General features: G+C 39.5%; 1 protein-coding gene across 2 annotated transcripts in view; it reads right to left on the reverse strand.

Moving 5' to 3' along the window:
* Positions 1–1300: 1300 nt before the first annotated feature.
* Positions 1301–27149, reverse strand: part of akt3b (v-akt murine thymoma viral oncogene homolog 3b) — a 30057-nt gene continuing 4208 nt past the window's right edge. For both annotated transcript variants that reach the window (XM_003454137.5, XM_005458628.4), the window contains exons 2-14: positions 19573–20039; positions 13876–14001; positions 13683–13794; positions 11316–11460; positions 10514–10645; positions 10174–10239; positions 9854–9922; positions 9147–9269; positions 8897–9025; positions 8114–8328; positions 6923–7010; positions 5940–6042; positions 1301–5710 (exon numbers count right to left, since the gene is read on the reverse strand). In XM_003454137.5, the coding sequence (XP_003454185.1) occupies positions 5625–5710; positions 5940–6042; positions 6923–7010; positions 8114–8328; positions 8897–9025; positions 9147–9269; positions 9854–9922; positions 10174–10239; positions 10514–10645; positions 11316–11460; positions 13683–13794; positions 13876–14001; positions 19573–19618 (1440 nt within the window). In that variant the 5' untranslated portion in view covers positions 19619–20039 and the 3' untranslated portion in view covers positions 1301–5624. The remainder of the gene's footprint in view (positions 5711–5939; positions 6043–6922; positions 7011–8113; positions 8329–8896; positions 9026–9146; positions 9270–9853; positions 9923–10173; positions 10240–10513; positions 10646–11315; positions 11461–13682; positions 13795–13875; positions 14002–19572; positions 20040–27149) is intronic.

Raw genomic sequence — 27149 nt, forward strand, 5'->3', positions numbered from 1 at the left:
AATGTGTAAAATGTAGTTATACTCTTAAAACCTAAAAAATGTTATTAAATTGTATTATATTTTTTCTGTATTGATTTTGTTTTCTTTATTCTTTTTAAACAGACTTACCAAATTAGTAGTGGATTAAACATCAGATAAGGGTAGTATGACAGATGGCTGATGGAGAGTTCGTTTGGATGCTGATGTGATACTGGTGATCATCTGCATCACTTCCTAAATGTTGCTTAAACAAACAAAGGCAGCAGAATTTAAAACATACTTTTAAAGAGTTTGATCTTAAAGAAGAGGTCAGAGGTCCAAATAATGTTACATTTAGAATCTCCATCTCCTATATGTTGTCAGTGCATGCTATGGCAGTAAGAAACATTTTAAATCGCTCCGTGTAGCATTATTAGGACTTTGACCTTGAAGGAGAGGTCAGAGCTCAAATGTGACAGTTTCCATCTTTATGTTACTTTCTATTTGTTGATAATTCGCAGCATTTACAAGAATTAGTTACAAGGCTTTGAAGACTGTGGTGATTGTAGGCCAAATTTTAATGGATTGTTAACATGACGCCAGTTGATTTTTAAAAAAAAATCAGAATTCAATCAAAACTTTTTGAATTATTGTGTTTAGACAGAATGACACACACACACACATATGCAAACACTAACAAAACCTTTATTATTAACTCTGCCAGGGAGGTTAGGGCACAGATGAAAAACTTTGATTTTGATTTTAAAGAGTTGATGATTTTGGTTTCCACTGATTGTTAAGTAGATTTGTTCTTGGCAAATTACCCAGTATGTGTCAGTCGAGATTTTCAGCTAGAATATTCCACTCATCAAGAGTCCTTAGTTCATTTTAGTGAGCCCATCATTTCTGGGGCAGCATATTTTAGCTCTTGTAAGTAATTCACAGACAAAAAACCTGAAGCCACAGATTATCTACAAATCTTTACTGCATTTCATAAGTGATGTTTTTGCAAAATATTTTTATTTTGTTTTACATCAAGAAACTCCTGAGCATTTTCCATTTACGAGAATATTTTATTTATTTTTATTATTACGTTTTTCTACAGCAGATAGTTTGATATTAGAAATGTAATATTTGGCTTTTTTAAAAACTATTTTGTCTTCCATGTTAAAGACAAAAATATTTTTTTGTTATATTAATCCAATCCAAGTGTATCTGTAAAAAAAAAGTTGAACTTAGTTTTCTCAGATCTCTTTCTTCATAAAAGGCAGGATCTCATCTAAACAATAAAGAAAATAAATAAGGTCTGAAATCACCTGAAATAATGAGTCACAACAGCAGAAACCCTGAAATGTATTTCTTTTAATTTAATTCAAAATAAATACTACCACGGCAATGCAAGTCCACTACTGGGTTCTTGCCCTAATGTTTTGGTAAGAAAACAAACAAGCAAATGATCGAAAAAACAACCAACCAAACAAACAAACAAAATCAGTTATGCATCCATCATTCTTCAGCGACTTTCAAGAGGTGCCTTTTTAACAACATACAAGGTAACACTGTCTAGAAAGACAAACATTAATAAAACAAACACTATGGTATAAAAAGGAGGGAAGGAGAATGAATTGGGACTGAAGAAACCTGATGAAACCAGCACCGCACACACGCGCACACGCACAGGAAAAACAAACAAAAAAATGACAGTCCTCCAAGGTTCCTCTTATAGTTTTTTAAGAAGGTGAAGGGAACAGAATTACAGTGCAGACTCCATGTTACAGATGTCCTCACATTTCTGGAGTCGATCATTTTCAGGGACCATGGTGACATAAGAAAGGCGGGTTGGGGATCGTCTCCATGGAAACATCCTCATGAATCACAAAAAAACCAAACAAACGCAAAACTGAAAAAAAAAAAGACAAAAAAAAAAAAAAAACCCAAAACAAAAAACAGTGGAAGGGTCCATTCATTGACACGTGTTTATTTTTTTTCCTTTTAAATGTTCTTTTTCTTCAAAGCAGTTTTTGAATCGTTTGCGGGTGGTTTGAATTTTTCGGTCACTATTCTCATCAGCAAGCTTAACATACAGTCACACAGAAAACAAATGTTTATGCCTCATAAGTGAAGACAAAAAAACAAAAAAGGCATTGCATATTTACATCAAGAAGTTTGGGGCCACTTTTTTCTCGCAGTCCTCACAGTCTTCATACACGAGTGTCTCACGGCTCAGTTTTCTTGTGATCTGACATGATCAGTAAATTATTGATACTCTTACTTCAATTTAAATATTTGTCTGTGTGTAAATACATTTCTCTCATAATACTGACAAGATTAATTGGGTCAGGACCCCTGCGTCTGGAGCTGAAAGCCTCACTTCTGTTTAGCATCTGTGTGATAAATTACATTTTCTTCACTAAGATTTGTCATGTAAAAACAGTCTTTGTATCTGTGTTTGCGAGTCAATATTTCTCCTCTTAAACTGAAAACAATGTTTCTCTTTTTTTTTCTCAAATCTTTACAGCAATCTTCTTTTTAGGTTCCTGCACAGCTGCAAAACCCTTTCCCTTCACTTTTTACTCACTACTCGATATGTCTCGGTCGTACTTCTCTATCTGCGTCGTTACTTTAACACACAAAGACGTACCAATCCTCAGTTCTTCTTCTTAATCTTTCCAAACATCTGTAAATGTACAAAATACTTTCAAGTCGGCAGTATTCTCCAGCAAATCAGATCTGATGTGTGCTCACAGGTGAAAAGGCTGCTTCACATGGACAGTTTAGCTGACAGTATTTGGGATGTTTGGATCTCTTTCCCCAATTCCCCACAATCAGTTCCACTTCTCGTAGGAAGTGTGATGCATCAGTCAGGCCACTTGTGGGCAGAACTCACTAAACATATGCTAATACTGCCAGTGTGGGAGCCAAGCCTGCGAACTAGTCCAGATGAGCAAACTCCAGCTGTAGTGTCAGTAACACCTACATGCCCCCTCACTTTCACTACACTCCAAACACACACTCACAGTCTGCTGGTGGGTTTAAGCTGCAAAAGTCCCCACACTGACTCTGACAAGTCAGTACTGCTGCTACTCGTAACCATCGCAACATCCACTTGTAGGGTACCAGGCTATGCTTAGAAGCCCATACTTGGACTATGCAATACTGTAATAAATTCATCACTTTAAGCTGTAGTTGCCCAACTACTGCCTTTAGTTGTAGCTGCACAGTACATCAGAGAAGGATGCACTACTATCTTCTTATCCATATAATTTTTTGTCGAATTTACTGTCTGAATGAGTTTGGCAGCTTTCTGATCACTTTCAACAGCAGCTGAGCTAAGAAACTATAAAATATCCACACATCTTACTGTTTTCAATGAACAAAACACTTTTTCAGCTACATGTCAGAACACACATTGGAACAGGCGATACCAGAAGATTGTCAATTTTGGTTTCTGGATATAACAGCTAGGTTGCTTGTGTTAAGGACTCACTATTTGGAGGCTATTGGAGAGGCCTCCACAAAGGCAGAGGCTAGCAGGAATCAGTTCAGTGACCAAAACAACTAACACATGATGGGGATGGAACTACATGAAACTCAGTCTGAACAGTCAACAACTTTCTTGTGACTCAAAAAGGAAAATAACAAAAAATAAAAAGTGGTTGCCCAGTGTATACTTTTGTATTTGGTAACTAACTGCAAGTAACTGCAGTGACCTCTTTAGATCGCAAGGCAGTTCCAAAGGTCGCCTGGTGGGAGGCAATCTGTCAGACAACTGTGGTCTGACTCAAAGTGACTGAAATCACTCAGATTTCAAAGGCTTGCACATAACTGCTGGATAATTAGAAATAGACTGACAACATGTTGCTTTCTGAGTCAGTCTGTGCCAAAGAGAGCCACTCTTCACTGTCTCTGTGCAACAAGACACTTGTCTCAGCTGGTTGGCAACTGGTTGTGTTCTTGTACAAGCACAAAGTTGCTGATGTCATTTTTAAAGTAAAATTGCCATCCCAAGGCAACTGAATTTCTTATTCAAATCTATTTCTTTAACACAGTTAATTTTTACAAAAACATTGCATCAAGTACAAATCTGACCCCATTCAAGTGCAAACTGAGCGGATACAGCAGCCTGACTGCTTGACTCCAATCTTATTGTCAAAGTCTCGATGCACCAAAAGTGCTTTGAAGATGGCAGGTGACACATTTGCAGTGATTCTGTTCATGCTTTGGACTTAAACCACTGTTTTCACTAGTGTGACTGTAGCAATAGAGGGTTAAATAAGCAACCAGAAGCAGGAACACCTGTTTTGGAACTAACTAAAAGCAACACGCAACAAGCAAATTGCTTGGCATGTAGACGTGACCTGAGGCTTTGGGCTTCTGCAAGTTGCAGAGCATTCTCGTGTCCCCATGTTTTGCAAAAACAGAAGAAAAGACCATCAAATCTCAGTTTGGAGTAAACTGCCGACTTCACTATCATTATAGATAACACTGCGGTTTCCTACATCTGAGAGTAAGTGTGTGTGTGTGTGTGTGTGTGTGTGTGTTTCTGTGTGCTATGACAGCATATTCTTGACCCCCATTCAAATCGCAAACTGTACATACATACATGAAGCCATGTTTCCCTGTGTAAACATCCATTCCATTCTAGTCCTACAGATACAATGAAGAAGAAAAAAAAGAAAGAAAAAAAAAAGAGGAGAGGTGGATGATGAGGAGGAGAAGAAGCGGTGATGCTGCAGAGAAAGGCCTCGTTCCCCTGCCGGCTGTGGAAAGCTGGAGCGGTTAAGCTGAGTTTGAATGCGGTTGTGCTCTGTGGCGCCTGAGTGAAGTGTGCAGTTTCTGGCAGTTTAGTGTTTCTTGTTTCAAAGTAACTTCAAAAAAGCGCAAAAATAAAATAAAATAAGAGGGAAGTTACTGCGACAAATGAAAGGAATGATATAGATTCACCCATTCTCATCTTCCAACTTTTCTTTTTTGTTTGTTTTTTGTAATCTGTAGGCTCACTGTGATTTTCATCACCATGGATTTGGGAAATGTGTGCTGCCATGGCAAATGTACGAGTAAGATATTTTTTTTAATTTTTTTTTTTTTTTTAAAAATGAGTGAACCATGAGCCATGCACTTCTTCTCAACTATTTGTGACCTTTCACATCCCAGAACCCGCCCAGCCTCTCCTCTGACGAAAAATCCCAATCCCCCCAAAAAACAAAAACACCACCCTGTAGGTATGATGCAAAACATCTGCACACATAAGGCAACATTTTTGGTTTTTTGTTCCCTAAAACGGCTCTTCCAAACCAAGTGCAAAAAAGTTAAAAGAAGAACAAAAAATGGGCAGAAACAACAAACAAACAAAAATATTAACGCAACCTGGGTCGACAACTTAATACTGACAGAAAGAAAAAAAATAAATAACAAAAACATTGCCTTCTGCAGTAAATAGCGCTGAAAATGTAGGAGACTTATTTTTTAGTGTGGGGAGACCGGCTGGAGTCTATCCCACTGTGCAAAAACCTCTTTTAAAGTCCCTAAAAAGACTTCTCCCCCTCTGCAAAGAGGCAGAGAAGAAGAAAAAGAGGGGAGACTGGTGTTTTTTTTCCCTAAAATGGCTACGCGTTTTCCTCAAAATGGCCACAAATGGGGACGATACTGCCTGGCTGGGCTGGAGCTCACTCTCGACCGCTGGCCGAGTAGGAGAACTGTGGGAAATGAGGCCTTCGCTCGTTGTCGGCTGCATCCATCCCGTCCTCATCGTCTGTAAAAACACAAACAGGAAAACATAAGAATGTTGTCCTTACAAACTTTAACGGCAGTTATCCTGACTCTCCTCAAATATTCAGTGTGTCCAATACTAATACTGTTTTCATTTGCAGTTTGTGTTTAGAGCCAGTGCCATGCAAACACGCTAAACTCTCAATACCTGCTGGCAGTGTCATCTCAGTCAGTTCATACAATGCAATAAATTGCAGTAAATGTGCACTTACATTTTTCAGGTGGAGTGATGGTGATGGTCTGTGCTGTGAACTCTTCATCGAAGTAGCGCGTGTCTGTCTCAGAGGTGACCTGAGGCTGGAAGGGTGGTACCAACTGGGACGGACAGAAAGCAGAGAGAGTGGCGGCGTTGTATCGCTGAGGTATTCAGTCTTTAAAACAGCTTCACATATGCTGTTGTCTTCAACTGAAGGAACACTTTTTTTGTCACATTACTTTTTCTTTTATCAGTCATGCTAATATAATACAGATTTTGATAGAGCATTTTACCCTTAGACTACAGACACCCTCTGTACTTTTAAGATTAGGCTTAAAATTCGCCTTTACTAATCAGGTTGTGCATTTTTTACAGTTAGGGTTACATATTTGTGTTCACCTTAAACAGAACTCAAATCAAACATTGAGAGTCTTTTTTTCTTTTTACTTTAATAAAATTATTTTGGTGAGTTCTAAACTTTTAGATAGTCTAACATACACTCTGTGCCATCTTAACTGGTCTCAACAATAATACAAAGAAATTATCACCAGACTACATAGTGTGTTATGTTTCTTCATTAGACATACAAAAAAGGCAAATTTCAGGGGAATACGGTTTCCTGGTCCAAATGTGAACACAGAAGAACTGGGGAAAAAAATCAGCTTAAAACTTCAAACCATATTGTTGTCTGTGTCTCCAATACACACATGGAAGGCCTGGGTGGACATGTTATTATGAAAGCTCAAGTTGAGAAAAAACCCCCCATAAATATATATGTTAAAACGACCTGGTGCTACTTGTCTGACTGTGTTATAGTTTTCAAATGAAATAAAGATGAGGTAATGTTTTGTCCTTTTCATTCCATTTTGGATTTTACATCTCAGCCAGACTTCTTTTGAAAAATACGGTAACCCTGATACCAGAATACCTCAGAAACACTGTTTGAATCGATTTCGATTGAAGTGACGATGACGTCTAGCAGCTAAATCCTGCTCTCACCTTCTTGTCATAGACGTCCTGCCAGTCGATTGTGCCAAAGAAACTGTGCCGCATGATCTCCTTAGCGTCATCCGGTCCACCGCCCAACCTGTCAACCAACACACAGAATAAGAAGGAGATGGCGTCAAAGTCATACATCAAATAGCGCTCTTACAAAGTCTCCATCAATGGAACCAGAATATCCACCTGCTACTGATCCCAAAATAACTTGATGGGGTGAACAAGTTCGCTCATTGAAGCGGCAGTAGCCTCTTTTCACTGGCGTCTTCGTTAGACACAGAAAATGCCTCAGGGATGATAAGACTGGAAACATGAACGCAGCCACCAGCCGGTTTTGCCTAAGAACATTTTAGCTGGGCACCCATTAACATAAAGAGAGTTTGTGCTCTCGTCAAGTGTGTGCAAGATTATTAATTTAAGCAATTGTATGTAAGAACATGTTATCTGGATATGTAACCACTTTGCCAAAGTCTGGCAGGAGACCCAAATTTCACCTCAAGATGAAATTACTTAAAATTAGGATGTTGAGGAAGCACAGAGGCTCAAGCCTGCCATTAACTGGAAACTGCAGGAACACAAGATAATAAGTTTTACATTGCCAAGGACAGAGAAGGTACTGACCAACAAAGAAGCACCTGCTCCAAAATCGACAGCTTCAAGCAAAATTATAATTTGCTGATTTTCACCTGTACAAGCCAAATGCCTTCTGGAGAAAGGTTTTATGGTCAGAGAAGACAAAGATTAATTTATCTAGCCACAGTGACATGTCTAGAAAAGTAAAGCTGAGGCTTTGAAATGCTGCTAGCAGCAAAATGCACCTGGTTGAAGTGCAAGTTGCATGTTGCATTTGCCTGCCTGCCACATTAAGTGCATCTCTCATACAGTTTAAAAAAAAAATTGTTGGTTAAAATTTTGTTTTCTTAGTTTTATTATCCAGTTGAAAAGACCTGACAGAAAGGCCTGTTGCACCTGTACATTTTAAGTGCGCTATCAGTGACAGAAAACCGCTGAGTGAACCTCAGGCAATCAGCAGGTTTTCCATTCGTAGCTAAGTAAAGTCAGTAGTGAAGTCAGGACTTGTGGAGAGTCTTTGTGTCATTGAGGGGACTGTCTAAGCAGGACAGGGCAGTTAGCAATAAAAAGAACTTCACTGCACAGGTAAGCTGATCAAAATTAAATTTGCATGCATACCGTTTGTTGGGGTCCTTAATGAGCAGCCCTGACAGGAGTGACTTGGCATCAGCTGACAGGGTTCGTGGGAATTTTATCTCTTCCATGAGGATGAGCTCAAACAGCTTCTCGTGGTCCTGGTTGTAGAAGGGCAAGCGTCCGCACATCATCTCATATGTCACCACGCCCAAACCCCACCAGTCCACTGCACGTCCATAATCATTGTCCTCTAGCACCTGAGGATTTACACAAAAACCCTTTTACTGTATTGTTCCCACAAGCCCTATTTGTATTTCATTCAGAAGAAGCCCTACATAAAAGGTTCTCCTCTAGTGACTGTTTATATTAAAAGCCAAGAGGCCACTATCATTATGATTAGCTCAACTGAGAACTTCAAAAATTCTTTTTTTCAACCTTTAACTATGTGATAACCTCTTTCATATCCTCTTTATGAAGCAAACAACTTTCTAGTTCTCCACTGAGAACCACATTAAAAGAAGGGAGATCAGTTACTGACATTCTGCTCCACTGGAAAGAAAACACTTCAGCAGAGGAACTGCCTCCTAGGGCACTTCCACATTGGACCTGGTAGTTGCTGGGTGGTGACACACAGACAAACAGAGGATCCGAAAAACAGTTTCCTTCCTGAATTTGTTACAGAGGACAAACCGGATAAATTTGGTTTTGTTTTTTTAATCTTATGCTCTCTTTCTCTTTTTTTTAATAGCCATAGGAAGTTTTGTCAACATCTGAAACCCAAAATTCAGATAATAGTCTTTATGTGCATCTGGTGTGACCCCTGACCTCAGGAGCCAAGTACTCCGGTGTTCCACAGAAGGTTTTCATAGTGGCAGTGTCAGTGATGCCTTCTTTGCAGAGACCAAAGTCAGTGATCTTGATGTGGCCATCTTTGTCCAACATGAGGTTCTCCAGCTGATGAGTAGTTGAGGAGAAGAATAAAACCCATTAACCTTTACTGTATCCTTTTATAAGCAGTAAATTCAGAATAATAACGGACACTTCTTAGCTCTCACACAGAGCAGGTGTACTTTACCTTCAGATCACGGTACACGATCTTGGCAGAATGCAAATAATCTAAAGCAGACACGATCTCAGCGCCATAGAAACGGGTGCGGTCCTCTGAAAAAACTCTCTCTCTTGACAAGTGGAAAAATAGCTGAGGACAGGGAGACAATATGAATTCATGCAGTTTAGATATGTTTCTCTTATCAAGTGAATTCACTTGGTGAAATCATGACTCAGTAGTTTCAGCAAGCAAACAAAACAACTTTGAATTACACACCGTTTTACTCCAAACAAAAGCAGAATCATTGTTCAGTTTAAAGCAAATCTATAAAGGAGACCAAGTCTCCATGTCACTCACACAGACATTTAATAGACTCAATATAGATAGAATGAAAAAAAATCTATGAACATTTAAAGTTGCTTAAAATCATTTCATTTAATAATTGTCACTTTATGGTCATAAAATAAACTAAATAAACCCAGAACTGATTCGTGCTTTAAAATCATGAAATTGTTACCACAATGGAACCACAAAAGTTCAGACTTCCCAGTCCAATATGTTTCCCAGTGAAACGTAACACTATCTAGTGAGAGACTGCTTGCTCTAAAAGCACTTTGAATCTCATACCGTCATGTTAATCAACATTATTCAATAATTTTTAAAAATCTTTGTATGTTAAACGAAAACATCTCTCATCAAAGTGCTATTTAAAAAGTCTCTGAGTGACATCTTACCTCTCCTCCATTGACATACTCCATTACAAAGCACAGCCGATCCTTTGTCTGGAATGAATACTTCAGAGACTGTGAACAATATTAAAATATATTTTAAACCCAGACGCGCCATTTGTTTCAAATGCAACACAAAAGCTCTTTGAATCGAGTGCATCTTTCCAGCTGTTATTCTTCACAACACTTCTTAAGAGTCTCTGCACAGATGCTAGTAGTCATAGCTTGTTTGGACAAAATGCAAATTACAACTTGGTTCACACAACTCCTAGCAGGACAAGTGCCTCTATGTGGTGCAATGATACATGCAATCTAACCATACTTACAGTTAGGAATGGATGCCGAGTATTTTTTAAAACCCTACTTTCTGTGAGAGTGTGAGCAACTTCATCCTGTTCAAAAAGATTAAAGAGCAATGATTAGTGAGGAGTAAAAAGGAGCTCGTCTCTAAAAAGACCAAGCCAAAACCAAGCTGAAATCTAAAATCTGAGAGAATGTTTGATATGAATGTCCTTCATCTAACAAATGCAAAACACCAAATACTAGAAGGCTGACACACTGTAATTAGATTCAGATTAGATTAGTCAAATATGTAACAGTAGATTAAAAAAAATACACCTCGTTACTGAATTATTCAACAATAAGGCTGATCATTTAAAAGAGGACCTTGGCAATGATGACTTCTTTTTTGAGGATTTTCATGGCGTAGTAGGTGCCGCTCGCCTTCTCCCTCACCAGAATGACTTTACCAAAAGTGCCTTTGCCCAGAAGCTTCAAATAGTCAAAGTCATTCATTGTCTGTGGAAAGAAATATCAGGAAAAAGTTGTCATAAGCATTTCTCCAGTCTTCAGTACACTTCATCTTCAAAGCAATATGCTTCAAGTAAACCAGTCAGTTCACAAACTGGGACATACAAGAATGGTCAGATCAACAATACTGATTTTTACTGTATATACCACAAGCACTTTGTATTGTAAGTCCTTGATACTGCAAGTCAAAAAGAGTGTTTTAACCTCAACTGCTTTATTACAGTTGGACTTTTATGCTTCTTCTCATTTTCTGTCATATTTGTACCGGTACGATAGTGGATGTTCAGGTTTCCGGAAATTAGGTCAGTGTGTGTAGCAGTAATCCAGATGAACCAAAAGCTCAGGTTTCACACTGCTTTAAACACTCGGTTTCACACAGTTTTTCTAGTTAAAGAAACGAGAGCAGACACAGATATCTTGCTGTTCAGATTTTACGTTATTTAGAGGCACTCAACCAGCAGGGACGCTGGCCTAAAGAGATTAAGAAGCAAGCTAAAACAGCTTGTTTCAGGTGAAATTGGGTGTGCTTCAAGGCCCAGCATTTGATAAACAAGGATTATTTTGAACTGTAACTCATGAAAAACTACTCTAGGAGAGTTCCAGCAATAAAAGTATGGAGCTGGAAATGAGAATTAAACCAGTCTCTGTTAGTCTCTACCTTTCGTTTGTAGTGGCTAATGGAGGTGTCCATCTCCTCCTCGTTGACGTTTTCAATCTGGGAGGTGGGGCTGCACAAGATGCCCTCCTCCTCCTGCTTGGCTAGTGACTCTGCTACCATCTGGATGGCCTCAGCCCACTCATCCCTGTAGGAGATACGTGGAAACAACATCATAGATTAAACGCCAAAAGTCTATTTTCTAAATTTCTTAAAAAGATGGTTAAATTAAACTATATGCCTTCCATATAGGAATATAGCTTAAACTTTTCATAACGTCATACTGTACAAAGTATTCCTCTTTAGTTCGACAGCTTCTGGCTGCACAAGTTCTTAAGATTTATTAGGACATGTTAACTCTCCCCATCTGACAACAAGTCAGCTTTCAAAATTACTTAAAGTGATTTTAATAATAATACTTAAAGTATTATTATTATTATTATTACTATTGTTATTACTATTATTATTACCATTATTATTATTATTACCATTATTATTATTATTACCATTATTATTATTATTATTATCATTATTATTATTATTAGTAGTAGTAGTAGTAGTAGTAGTAGTATAAATTCTTAATTCAAACAGGTTTTCTCTTGGAGATTGACACCTCTTTTTCAAAAAAAAAATCTGTCTACAGAAAAAAAGACTGAGAAACAACTACATAATAATACTGTGATTAAATTCAATCACACATCAAAGGTAAGCATGCAATCTTTACAGCAGTCTTGTAAATAAACATTTGCCGGGGGCCTAAATATGAGATACAGAGAAAAGAATCACTGGTGATAAACTGTGAATTCTATCTTGATCTGTATGTTAATAATCCAAGTGGCACTCTGTCAGTCTTTAAAAATGTGGGCAATTGTTTTAAAATTTTAAAATGCAATATGAAAAAAGATTTACGAAACTCCGACTTCTTTTTCTTGCATTGTTTAGAGTCCTCAGTGTTCAGTTTAAGACATTTTCTTAAGATGTTCGTTACATTTTTTTCTTGCCTTTTAAAACTTTTTAAGGAACCTTGTGGATATACTTGGTCAAAACAAACTGTTCTTCAGGGTCTCTCACAGGCGATCCACCATCCTCAAAACCAACCAAATCTGTGACAAAACCACCCCCGCTCATGTGTGGTGTTTAATGTTGTTAGTAACAAATCATTTCACATCAGGTATCAGGTCTTCGTGCGTACATTTTTTAGAGTTTACTTGCAAAACTTGACATTCCATCTCAGTCCCACTCACTTCCTGACTGCCTTCTCATTGTGTTGATTGAATCCTGCTGTGTAAAGTAATTAGAATTTAATTCAACCATTTCCATAATCTAAGCCACTCCTTTCATATTAGGTAATGACTCTCATATCTTTTTATTAAATATTATTTATTTTTTCTTCATAATAAATACACACAGTCAATGGAAGCCTACAATGAGTGTAAAATGTGTTTCACCGTTGAGTGTCTAATAAATTATTTACATTAAAAGAAACCTGCAATGCATTTCCGTTTTCTCTGTCATACATGCACACTGTTCTAAACACTGCATTTTTTTTCTACTACTCTTGGGATTTTATGTCAGTGAGATATTGCTAATATGATTACTTCATCCCAAGACCTACTTCTGTGAACACAGAAGCTTTACCGATCTGCCTTCGTAGATCTGCGTTTGATATCAAAGCCAATCAGAAGAAAGTTGACTTAAAGAGAGAGATACTTGTTTCAGAAAGGGGGGGGGTGGTTTGAACAGTGGTGTGGTGCCTCATAGTAAGAAGGTTCTGGATTCAAGCCTCTCAGGTTTACATTGATTTGTGATTGATCGCAACTCTCGAGCCACGATCGCCACGAAGAGTTGCGAGTTCGCCTTGTAATCGGAAGGTTGCCGGTTCGAGCCCCGGCTTGGACAGTCTCGGTCGTTGTGTCCTTGGGCAAGATACTTCACCCGTTGCCTGTTGCGTGGTGGTCAGAGGGCCCGGTGGCACCAGTAAAGCGCTTTGGGGTCCTTAGGGACTAAGTAAAGCGCTATACAAATACAGGCCATTTACCATTTGTGATTCTAAATTTCCCTGCGAAGAATACAGACAGGGCTGCGCACTACATTTTTCCTTTGGTCAGCTAAACTTCAGCTCCGGCCCCACTGGAGGCTTAAGAAGTTAAAAATATGAATGAATGGAATTGAGGGGGCTATAGCAAGTATCAAAAGGACATTATTTTTAACTATAAATCAGGCAAAGTTATTTAAACAGAATCTACGTAACTTCTGTAATATTTTTTCTCCTTTTCCTTAAGATGTATACCTTTTTTTTAGAAGGATCTTCTTCATCATCCAAGGCTGCTGTAATAGTGAAATATAGGAATTAGTAAGATGACAGCTCACCTCTCATCAGGAGTGTCAACATGAAAAGTTCTTTCGATGACTGTCGTCCACTGCAGACAGCGGATGATAAAGGTGTTTGGCTTTGGCCGCTCCGTCTTCATCAGCTGGCATTCTGACAGTCACACAGACAGATGTGTTGAGTCGTACAAAGTTAGTGATGTTTGAAACGTGCGATGATCCACTCATGGCTTACTTGCTACAGAGAAGTTGTTGAGTGGGTAGGCCAGGTCAGAGTCTTGTGGTTTGTCCTTGTAGCCGATGAAAGAGCCGTCTGTCTTCAGCAGAAAGTAGCGTGGTCGCCAATTCTTGATGTACTCTCCTGCAGGTAGGGAATACAACAGCTCATACCCTGGTACTATCACGTCTTTTTAAATGTTTCATAAGTCTGTTCTATAAAATAGAATTAAGTACCAGTGCCAGCTCCTAATCCACACATTACCACTAAGACCACTTTACACCAAACTAATGCTTGCTGGGGAATGCTGTTCAAGTTCAGAAAGATCCAGAGATTACTCTTTCAACTAGGATTAAAAACGTCTGCCAAGTCACAAACGAGTCATCACTTTAAGCTTGTCATTGTTATTCTGTGTAATTTTTTGTTTTACTCTCATTTTAGCTTCACCCCCAAACTCCATATAACAATTTATGTGTTGCTTCCCTGCTATTCCGAGTCATCAATTTGTGACATAATTATATCCATGTTTCTTGGGTACATGGATACATCCTGGGGATATCTTGATAAATTAGAGAGTCATACTAGCACCAGAGTTAACAAAGAACAGTGATATCAATGATTAACATCTGAACCGCTTTACGGTCTATCAAACAAATCAAACCCCGAAGAAACTATGACATGTGATGACTCACAAGGCTTGAGAAAAAAAACAGTCTTATGAGAAGGATAAAGGCTTTGGCATGAGACAGACACCAAATACCTCTGTCAGTAACACAACTGCTGCTGACAGCAGCTCTACTTTAAGGGAAAAGTAAGCAATTTTAGTGGGGGTCATTTATTAGAAAAAAAACTCGACACTGTCGCAATTACTTATTGTCAGCAGACTAAACAGGGAACCGTCCTGGCTCTAGGCAGCTGACAGTTAGCTTGCTAAACAATAACAGCTAGTTATTATACAGATTAGGCTTAAAACTTTCCTTTTTGCTAAAGCATATAGTTAGGGCTGGACCAGGTGACCCTGAATCCTCCCTTAGTTATGCTGCAATAGACGTAGGCTGCCGGGGATTCCCATGATGCATTGAGTTTTTCCTTTCCAGTCACCTTTCTCACTCACTATGTGTTAATAGACCTCTCTGCATTGAATCATATCTGTTATTAATCTCTGTCTCTCTTCCACAGCATGTCTTTATCCTGTTTTCTTTCTCTCACCCCAACCGGTCGCAGCAGATGGCCCCGCCCCTCCCTGAGCCTGGTTCTGCTGGAGGTTTCTTCCTGTTAAAAGGGAGTTTTTCCTTCCCACTGTTGCCAAAGTGCTTGCTCATAGGGGGTCATATGATTGTTGGGTTTTTCTCTGTATGTATTATTGTGCGATCTCCTGTACAATATAAAGTGCTTGAGGCGACTTCTGTTGTGATTTGGCGCTATATAAATAAAATTGAATTCAATTGAATTGAATTGAGTTATAGGCTAACATTATGCCAGCTAATGTTAACACGCAGGCTTCAGTGAATCATGAATTGATATCTGAAAGTTTTACAGCCTCATTCAGAGCAAACAAACATGGTCATGCAGCATATTGTCAGCTCAGGTAAACAATAGACTGACAGCCTACACTCATTACAGATGAATGGTGGCAAGAACAGCTATTTGTCCTAGAGTGGCATAGCTAGGATTGTGCACTTGAACTGGGAGGGAAAACAGATTGTTGTCATCAATCTACTGACATCCAGTGGTGAGATTTTACATACTGCACCTTTAAAGCTGGAGAAAGTTTTTTGAATGTATTTTTTGTCTCAACAGTCCACATCTCTGCTTAACAGAAACATGCTGTATGTCCAGATATTTGTACAGTGGAACAGTACAACTACATTTTTTTTATATCAGTTGAGCCATTACTCATATAAATCTCTTCAAAATGTGTACTATGTCTGGTCCTGCCCTACTTGACCTTTCAATCTGAATGATTTCCCATTAAGTTACAGTTTAAATCTATACCTGATCACATTAAACAAGTTGCAGCTTCAGGTGGTCTTGCTTGGCCTCCCTGTTCCTTCCTCCCAGGAGAGGGAACTTCCAACTCATTTCCAACTTCTTTAGTCCATCCTCTTTAAGCAAGCTATTTAAGGTTCTCTTGTTTTAAGGTCACCCTATCTGTAATCCCCCCTCCTTTTGATTAACAAAAAGGTTTAAAGGTTTAAACAACAGGTTGGTGGGACCCTCTGTGCCAACACCCAGAGCTGTGTGACATCACTGAATCCAAAAGTAGAACCCCCCCCCCCCCCCCCAAAAAAACCAAACAGACAAGCAAAAAAATAAAAACACACGCACACAGCTTGAAGCCCAAGTCTTTGGCTCACAGGGATACAATGTAGAGACACTAAAGTCTTTTTTTAATCTTCAGCAATGTTTATTATAAACTTCTACCTTTATAACAGCAGATATGACAAAATGAAGGAGAGGATAACAGATACCCTTTAACATCTGTCAAATTAGATTAGAAAATGTAACTGATATGTGAAACATTTTACTTGCATTCTGTGAAAACTAGCTATAGTGCAAAACTGTACTTCCTCTGCTTTGTTTCAAACCAGCTATATGTAAAAATGTGTGTTCCCCACGCCCATTAATATATAGTGTGAAAACTGTGTACAAACTTTCCTGAACTTAATGTGAACTCTTGAGTTTTGATGTTGAAACAACACAGAGAGCTTGTGAGGACAGTGTCCCTGAGACGGACATTAAGGCTGAATTATAAGAACGCACAGAGGCGCAATAAACAATTCAGGGACTTGTGGGGGCCAGATAGGAAGGAACCAGAGTGTTAGGTCATCCTCTGTATGCTCATAGTGCCACTGAGAAACTTCCCCCTGCCTGCATGCCAGCCAAAAGCCTTGAGCTCATACCAGACAAACACACCTTCAGCAAACACAAACACACACACACTTACACAAACACAAAAACCAGTGTGGGAAATAAAACACACCAGCAAAGTGCAGTTCAGACTGGGCTGCAGCCCTGTAAAGCTTGCCTTCACTGCTAAATGTCTGGCAGGTAAACAACCATTGTTTGGAGGTTCTGTGCTTCAAACTGGCATGGTGGCTTAGGCCATGTCCACACATAGCTGGATAAAAACAAATCTATTATGACTGAAGCCGGTGTGTTGAAAAGCACAAGCGGTGTCTTTTTAAGCCCTCTTTGCAGTGAACTGATCTTAAAAATAAATTAATAAATAATAATAATCATTGGTTTATACATTTACTAAGTAAAACAGCCAGAAGCAAAGTGAGCAACTAGTCAACGAGACAATTAGGACTTTTTTCAAGTGCAACAACAGTTTCTGTTGGTTCTAAGATCTTACTCTACCTCTACCTTACGCTACCCACCACAGACAGCAGCACCCTCCATTCTCCTCTCTCTTGTGTGAAAGAAAGTTCTTAACAAATAATGTGAAAAGTAAGACGGATGAGAGCCCCATGAACCAGTGCAGCTCTAAAGCACTCTACAACAGTCAGTTCACTGTGCTAGTCATAGGTAGGCTGAGTGAGATTAAAATGGCATAAAGCCACATTCTGCACAGACAACATGAACCTTATCTTGCAACAAGGCTGCAGATCCAAACGCCACTACAAGTTAGCTACACTCAACTAATCTAATAATTTATGAATGCAGAGTATACCATTTGAGTGGAGTAATTCAAATAAGCAGGTTAGGAAATTAATAATATTTCTTATAGACATCCTAGTCCTTTTCACTACAGGTGTGATATGTGCGATATGAAGATATATATCGGACGACAAAATGAAAACATCTATAGTTTCAAATTATACGCTATTGTTTATTTCATGGTGTCGCAAAATACATAGTTTACGGCGATATTTTTTCATCAGGGCACAGAGAATACCACCGTGGCCAGTGAAGACGAGACAGAACCAGGTAGCTCCAAACAGAAAGACCAGTCAAAACAAATTGAGGACCTTATTCCTAAACAAGGGGCTACCTCTGTAGCATGGACACGGTTTGGTTATGAAACGTCCGACAGGGACCAGAAAACTGTACTATGCAAATTATGCCTCAAACCGGTACGCACCACGGACTCAAACACGACAAACCTCTTCTACCACCTACACAAGAATCATGTGAATGGAGAGATGAGAAGCAAAAAAGAGCTGTCAGGCGCTCAAAATAAACCTTAGACTCAAACGTTAGAACAGGCTTTTTCCCACAGCACACCATGTAATAAATACTCAAAGTTTCATGCATCGGTCAAAACACTCGACTCCAGGTACACGACGCCCAGCTGGAAACAAGTCGAACTGCCTGAGATTCACAGAATTTAAAGAAAAAGCGCTATTTTGTGATATATATTGTTATCGTGATGAGAAACGTCTCATACCAGGATATGAGATTTTGGTCATACCCCACAGCCCTAACTACCGTACAGGTACAAGAAAAATAATCTCATGATCTATTTCTATGATGACATAAATGATTGCATTTTCCCAGTTTTGCAGAATTGCTCAAAGACTGCACTTTGTTGAAGTGAAATACAGTTAATTATAACAGAACAATATAATAATATATAACAAAAGCACGAATAAACAGGCATTTAATTACATTTAGTAGTGAAATGTATGTTCTTTGAAACTGACAGTTTTTTCAGTATCACTTCAAAAGTATATTGGTCATAACAGAATAACAACTAACTTTAAAAAAAACAAACAGGTGGTCTCTAATCAAATTAGCAATGCATCCACCATGATTTTGATTTTTTTGTTTTAAGATAAACTTCAAACATTACTTTTTCCGATGTATATTAGACTGCTGTTTCCCTTAACTGTATGAGCAAGCATGAACAAACCATTAAAAAGCTAGAAAAGAGATTACTGAACCAAATGTTAAGAAACTAATTAAGTTAATAGTATTTCACTTGTACAACTCATGTCAATCCACCTATGTTAACAAATCAGGGTAGACTAAACTATTGATCACTGTATATAAACAGTGATCAATATGTATATAAACAGTGATCAATATGATTTTCTGCTCTTCTGCTAGAATTTAAGAGCATATCAACTGCTTTGACTTCAAAACAATCCCACGTGTCTCTCCATCTCCTTCATCTTTCCTCCTCGCACAGAGGTGCACATGCATTAACAGTACAGCAGTGAATAGCATTATATTAATTGTGTTTAACTCCTGTGCAGGTGGGTTTCTAACAACTTTTTTGCTGAAAACTCAAACACATTCAAACCATGACTTTGTCTGCAAAAAATTAATAAACCTTGCAGTTCTATTTTTAAGATTAATCCACATTTGGTGCTCTAACAGGTATTTGGGACAACAGTTTAGTGTATATGGGAATGACAACTTTGGACAGCAGTGTAACTCTGTGGGACACAACAGAGGAATAACACATCAGGCTCTGGTTACACTGCAGGTCTAATTCTTCACTAGGTCTACAATTTAGCATTGATTAACCTGCCAATTTTTTCTTCAATTTACTGCAATGTAGGACAAGCATAACAAATAAATACTACATTTTTGCTTGAAAATCGAATCCATTATCAAAGAACACTGAAATTCATTCAGTGAACAGATTGACTGACCATTCAGTTCATTGCAGCTCTATTTGGAATGCTCAAAACTACAAGGTTACCAGATGTGTTTTTAAAGACCAGAGTTTAGAATTCCTAATAGAAAAAGAAAAAAACTTGCCTCTTTTCTGGACCCAGCCTTCCTTGACAACGTTCTGGTCGCTCATGGTGGCTTCTCCTCGTGACCAGTTCTCCCAGCTCTCCCAGTATGGTGACCGTGAAGGGACAGTTGTTGGAGGGTTAGCAGGACAGTGGGTTTGTCTGAAGCTCAGTCAGCTGTCCGTCTGACCCCTTGACTTATTCTCATCAGACTTTAAATTCTTCCACTCACTGCCTAATAGATTAATATTTATACTTCTCTTGTCCACTATCACTTACTCTTTCCTCCTCTTGCCCTTCTGACCCAACCTGACTTTCTCCTGCTGCCTCTCTTCCCGTCTAGTGTTCCTCACCGTCTTTACTTTTTTTGCTCCCTCTTTCCCTCCCTCCTTCCTTCCTTTCTTCTCACTCCCTCTTTTACAGTGTTCCCTTCACTCTCTTGTTCTCTCAGAGTTCTTCAGTTTTCAGGCGGTCCAGTAGTGAGTCAGCCTGGAAGGAAACAACGACAGAGAAAGGAGAAAAGGGAGAGAAAAAACAAAACCAAAAAAAAAAAAGAACACACAGCAGGTCAGTGGATAGTTTCCTTCTCACAGCAAACACAGCAGGCAACCACTCATTGTTCAGGACCTCAGCACGCTTCCTGCCTCCTTAACTCCTTCCAACCTTTTCCTTGTTTCCTTTGTTACATCCCTTGCCAGACAATTTGTTATTTCTTTCATGTCTCTGATTCCCAGCTCTGTAATTTTTTCATCTTCTCTTTCCTTTGTCTCGCTTCACTCACCTTTAAGTGAAGGAAATTCACGTATCTCATTCTCTCCTCTCCCATTTTATATGCCAACTATCATTTACCCCAAAAGGTTGATTCTGTTCATCTGGGCGTAACGTTTTCAGTGGGAAAAATGCTACATCCAGATAAGCAGAATCAACCTTTCAGGATTTGCTTGCCTGGATGATTTGAGCGTGCATCAAGACACCTATCATTTACCTGCTATCAACTTCCTGATGATTCTCATTTTCTTTTACTTCCATTTGTCCTTTCTTGTCATGTTCCTTCTCTTTCTCATAAACTAATTTTCTTCCTCTCTTGTCCCCTCCCCATTCTGTCCCTCTCTTCATCATTTCTTGACTAGTTATACTAGTTTTTTCTCTTTCTCCTGTCCTTCCTTCAGCTTCCCCATCTATCTCTCCCTTGGCTGACTTTTCCTCCTTCCACACAGAATTCCAGGACCTCCCAGTCTCACCCTTTTCCTTCCTTCCCTCCCTCCCCAGTTCTTACTCCTGCTTTCCTCCAACATTCATTCCCTCATTCATTTTAATTCTTTTCCCTCACGTTTTCAACTCCTGTCCCACCCTTCTTCTTCACCAGCCCCTACTTTTATTCTTTTTCCTATTTCTATTTCTCTTCTCTCACCTTTTTCATCCATCCTCACATTTTTCCATCCTCAATTCAATTCAATTTCAATTCAATTTTATTTATATAGCGCCAAATCACAACAAAAGTCGCCTCAAGGCGCTTTATATTGTACAGTAGATAGCACAATAATAAATACAGAGAAAAACCCAACAATCATATGACCCCCTATGAGCAAGCACTTTGGCGACAGTGGGAAGGAAAAACTCCCTTTTAACAGGAAGAAACCTCCGGCAGAACCAGGCTCAGGGAGGGGCGGCCATCTGCTGCGACCGGTTGGGGTGAAGAAGGAAAACAGGAGGGATCCTACCCCTCATAACCTTCTCTGACTATACCTACAGGCTTCTCTATTCTTAGGTAGGACTTCACAGTTGTGAGAATGTTGCTTGTTTATGTAAATAAGACTTACAGTAAATATGACAAATTAATTGAGAACAATGGGGCATATGTTTCTGTTTCTAGAACAAACTTATGCCAAGTTAAAAACAACAAAAAGGCAGCGGCTACTATTTACTTTAATTCATGGGTGGCTGTAGCTCAGGAGGTAGAGCAGGTCACCTACTGATCGGAAGGTTGGTGGTTCGATCCTTGGCTCCTCCAGTGTGCATGTCAAGTATCCTTGGGCAAGATACTAACCCCAAGTTGCTCTCCGATGCATCCATCGGAGTATGAATGTGTGTGAATGTAGTTAGATTGCACTAGATAAAGTGCTTGTGAGAATGGGTGTGATTGGGTGAATGTGGCATGTTGTATAGAGCGCTTTGAGTACTCAGAGAGAGTAGAAAAGCGCTATATAAGAATCAGTCCATTTACCATTGATTTCCCAAAATAAATTGTTAGTCTTGAGTGTGAAAATGTACAATACCACAACAGCTGTCTCAGTTACATTATTTCATACAACAGCTAAACAATTGGATAAAATTGTTTCTATATACAATTTAAATACAGTGAAATAGTTTTTCCAGTTTAACTAGAAAAGGAGTTTGGAGTTTGCATATCATGTCAAAATAAATCAGATCCAGTTAGCTGCGACTAAAGAGACTATTTCTCTCTGGGAATTAAATATCCATCTATCCACTGCAATTCGTCTGCAGCTGGGTTGCAGGGGCACCAGTCCAAGCAGAGACACCCAGACCTGCCTTACCCCAGCCGCCTACTCCAGTTCTTCCGGGGGCTTCCAAATCACCCAGGGCGTCTTCTGGTGGGACATGTCTGGAATACATTACCTAGGAGGCACCAAGGAGGCACCCTAGTCAGATGACTGGTTCCTTTCGATGTGGAGGAGTAGCATCTCTATTCTGAGACCTCAATTAACTGAATTCCTCACCCCATCTCTAATATCACTTTTCCATTAGTACCTACTCGGGTCAGCTCGACACAGTTTTTAGGGTTTTCCATCAGATGACAGAACCTGGTACCTGGCAACAAGGGAAATGCCCACACAGAAACAACACCGTGGTGCTGAGTCAACAAAAAGCCACAGACCGAGCAGCAGGTATAACATTGCCTTGACATCCACCTTTGTTCATGTCACATACAAATGATGACACGGGATGTTCAGCCATGTTGCTATAACAACCCCATGCACATTAAGTGGTACTCGATTGTAATGGAAAACAAGTTGTGCCGCCTCGAGTTGCTTTGAGCCAATTCGAGTAGGTGCTAATGATAAGGGCTTAAGGAAGAGCCCAGCCACGCTTTGGAGGAAACTTTCAGTTGTCTATATCAGGGGTCCCCAATCCCAGTCCACGAGGGCCGGTGTCCCTGCAGGTTTTAGATGTGTCCTTGAGCCATCACAGCTGATTTAAATGGATAAATTACCTTCTCAACATGTCTTGAAGTTCTCCAGAGGCCTGGTAATGAACTAATCATGTGATTCAGGTGTGTTGACCCAGGGTGATATCTAAAACCTGCAGGGACACCGGCCCTCGCGGACTGGGATTGGGGACCCCTGGTCTATATCCTCAATCTCATTCTTTTGGTCACTACCCAAAGCTTGCAACCACAGCTGAGGATGGGGATGCAGACCAACTGGTAAATTGACAGCTTTGCTTTAATGTTCAGCTCTCAGTTTTCCACAATGAGTGTCTCCATTACTGCAGAAGCAGTACCAATCCATTGATCAATCTCCCACTTCCCTCACCTATGAACAAGACACCAAGTTACTTAAACTACTCCAAAAAGCAGCGATAAGATTCTGAGGCCACCAAAGTGAAGACCTTCTGCCACTTGGCTCCACCAAATTATTCTGTTCATAAAAAATTATGCACAGTGACAAAGAGCAGGTCCAGTGCTATGCAAGTCAGGGTGCAGTTATAGGTGGAGGCCCTAACAGTCTGATTTCTGCCTGTTGAAACTAGATGTTGAGACATGGAACATCAGCTTTCAGCTGGGGAAGAACCATGAGCAAGTTTGGTTGAGAGATACAGACTAGATATATTTGGGCTCACCTCAACATAAAGCATGAGTTTTGGAAGCAGTCTTCCTTAGAGGGGCTGAACTCTGTTTAAATCTGGAGTTGCTCACAGTGACAGGTAGAGCTGGGGTGGGTATACTGATACCTCCCTGGATCGCTACCACCCTTTGACTTTTTCCTGGTGGATGAAAGGGTTCTTTCTCCTTGCATTCAGGTCAGGGAGTGGGCTCTGACAGCCATTTGTGCATATGTAGCTAATGACTATTCAGTGTACCAAGCCTTTTTGTAGTCCACGGGAGGGGTGCTAGAGAGTGAGCCTCCTACTGGAGGACTTCAATACTCACATAGGTAATAATGGTCAAACCTGGAGGTGTGTGAATGGGAGGAACAGCCTGCCTAATCAAGCTCATGAGGTGTTCTGTTTTTAGACTTCTGTGCTAACCAGAATTCATAACAAACACCATGTTTGAGCATAAGGGTATTCATAAGTGCATGTGGCACCAGGATACACTAAGTCATAGGTCAGTGGTCAATTTTATAATTGTATCAACAGATCTTCAGACATATGTTCATGACACTCGGGTGAAGAAAGGAGCAGAGCTGTTAACTGATCACCACCTGATGGTGGGTTGAGTACAGAGGGATGATTTTGGGCTCAAAAGTCTGTGAGATATTCGCCCTGCCTCCAGGAGAACATCAAGAGCTTCCCTAAGGAGGTTAGGGACATTGACTCTTAATGGACTACATTCCACACCTCCATTGTTGAGGTGTCTGTACAGAGCTGTGGCTGCAAGGTAGCTGATGCCTGTCATCATGGCAACCCCCTAAGTAGATAGCAGACACCAAATGTGAAAGGAACTGTTGAATTAAAGAAGTCGTCCCATAGGACTTTGTTAGATCGTATGTTTCCTGAGATACCTGGCAAGTACCAAAAGGCAAAGTGGACAAACTCTGGCAGTGACAAAAGCAAAAACTCAGCTGTGGGAAAAGTTTGGCGAGGCCATGGAGCAAAACATTTGGCCTCCAAACAATTCTGTTGAACCATTATACAACTTAGGAGGGGAAAGCCATGCTCTCATGGTACTTTATACAGTGAGGAAATGGTCCTGCTGGCTTCAACTGAGAATTTAGTTGGGCAATTGAAGGAATAGTTTGAGGATCTCCTCAATCCTACTGACACAGCTTCCATAAAGGAAGCAGAGCTTGAGGATGATGAGGACAACTTACACATCTTCCCTAAAAATGTTACATGCAGGCCGCCATCTAAATATGATTTTAGACAGTAGTTCTGGTAGATTTTCTGAGACTTTTAGAAATAACACTAAGCAGCAACAGATCCATGGATGACTGAACTGTCAGTTCTTTTTGTTACAATATATAGTGAGACAACTGACATTTTAGTTGAATATCTCTATTGGCAAATATTGGCTCCGTTGATTGATGTTTATATATCTAAATGCACAACAGTATTTTCCAAAGTTATCTTTTTTCCCCCCAATTCTAAATTTAAACATATTTTAAAAAAAAGAGAGGTTAAAACAAGTTGTCCTTTTCCCATGGATCAGAAAGAGAACTGGGAAATCCTTAACAGCTTCAGCTATTTGGACTTTTTTTCTGCATGCTTGTGAATTTTTGAACAGTTTGTGCAGCCCTACTAAAAACACAATGAAAAAAAACAAACCCACCAGCATCAGCTCCTTGACTCACATTCAGAAGCAACATAGGATCTGAGATAACATGTATGGGATAAATATTTGACATTTAATAGTATAACTTTATTGTGCAAAAGTTTGGGCATTTAAAGTGTTTAGATTCTTCTCCATCATGTAAAGATATCAAGAAGGCATGATCATCTCAAATTCATGCTGCAGCGAGCCCAAACATCCAGCCAGAGGCATCAAGTAAAAAGAACAAGAAGTCCTGCAACTGATGGCCCCTACAGAGCCCCAATCTCTACATCACTGATACTTAGACTACATTTACAGAACCAACACTATCAAGTGAAATAATGGATGTATGCATGTTAAAATGTTGAACACGTGTATAGTTTAACACTGCTTCATTACAATAAGAAACGATGTGGGCTTCATAGATAATTGGCAAACCTTCTGGAGGAAACCTGGTCTTGTTAGGAGAGACGGCATCCATCCCACTTTGGATGGAGCAGCTCTCATTTCTAGAAATATGGACAAATTTATTAACCCCCCCAAAATATGACTATCCAGAGTTGGGACCAGGAAGCAGAGTTGCAGTCTTACACGCCTCTCTGCAGCTTCTCTCCTCCTGCTACCCCCCCAAAAACCTATCTCCATAGAGACTGTGTCAGCTCCCAAACAGACAAAAAACAAACTAAAAACCAGCAATAAACAACTTAAACATAAAAAAATCACAAAGAAAGAACAATACAGTATCCACATCTGAACCAAAGAGTAAAACAGTGAAATGTGGATTATTAAATATTAGGTCTCTCTCCTCCAAGTCTCTGTTAGTACATGACTTAATAATTGATCAACAAATCGATTTACTCTGCCTTACAGAAACCTGGTTGCAGCCGGATGATTATGTTAGTTTAAATGAATCAACACCCCCGAGTCATTCTAACTACCAGAAACCTCGAAGCACAGGCCGAGGGGGCGGTGTGGCAGCAATTTTTCACACCAGCCTATTAATTAACAAAAGACCAAGACAGACTTTTAACTCATTTGAAAGCCTGATGCTTAGCCTCGTCCACCCCAGCTGTAAAACTCAGAAACCAGTCTTACTTGTTATCATCTATCGTCCACCTGGGCCTTACACAGAGTTTCTCTCTGATTTCTCAGACTTTTTATCTGATTTAGTGCTCAGCTCAGATAAAATAATTATTGTGTGGGATTTTAACATCCATGTAGATGCTAAAAATGACAGCCTCAACATTGCATTTAATCTGTTATTAGACTCAATTGGCTTCTCTCAAAATGTAAAAGAACTCACCCACCACTTTAATCACACTCTAGATCTTGTTTTAACATATGGCATAGAAACTCAACATTTAACAGTGTTTTCTGAAAACCCTCTCCTGTCTGATCATTTCCTGATAACATTTACATTTACAATAATTGATTACACAGCAGTGGAGAGTAGACTTTATCACAGTAGATGTCTTTCTGAAAGTGCTGTAACTAAGTTTAAGAATATAATCCACCCACTGTTATCATCTTCAATGCCCTGTACCAACACAGAGCAGAGCAGCTATCTGAACGCTACTCCAACAGAGGTCGATTATCTTGTTAATAATTTTACCTCCTCACTACGTACGACTCTGGATACTGTAGCTCCTGTGAAAACTAAGGTCTCAATTCAGAAGTACCTGACTCCGTGGTATAATTCTCAAACACGTAGCCTAAAGCAGATGACTCGTAAGCTGGAGAGGAAATGGCGTGTCACAAATTTAGAGGATCATCATTTAGCCTGGAGAAATAGTTTGCTGCTTTATAAGAAAGTCCTCCACAAAGCCAGAACATCTTACTATTCGTCACTGATTGAAGAAAATAAGAACAACCCCAGGTTTCTCTTCAGCACTGTAGCCAGGCTGACAAACAGTTAGAGCTCTACTGAGCCAACAATCCCTTTAATGTTAACTAGTAATGACTTCATGAACTTCTTCACAAATAAAATTCTTATCATTAGAGAAAAAATTACCAATAATCATCCCACAGATGTAATATCATCTACAGCTACCTTTAGTACCATTGATGTTAAGTTAGACTCTTTTTCTCCAATTGATCTTTCTGAG

Source organism: Oreochromis niloticus, linkage group LG6 (genome assembly GCF_001858045.2).
Source record: "Oreochromis niloticus isolate F11D_XX linkage group LG6, O_niloticus_UMD_NMBU, whole genome shotgun sequence".
Taxonomy (NCBI): domain Eukaryota; kingdom Metazoa; phylum Chordata; class Actinopteri; order Cichliformes; family Cichlidae; genus Oreochromis; species Oreochromis niloticus.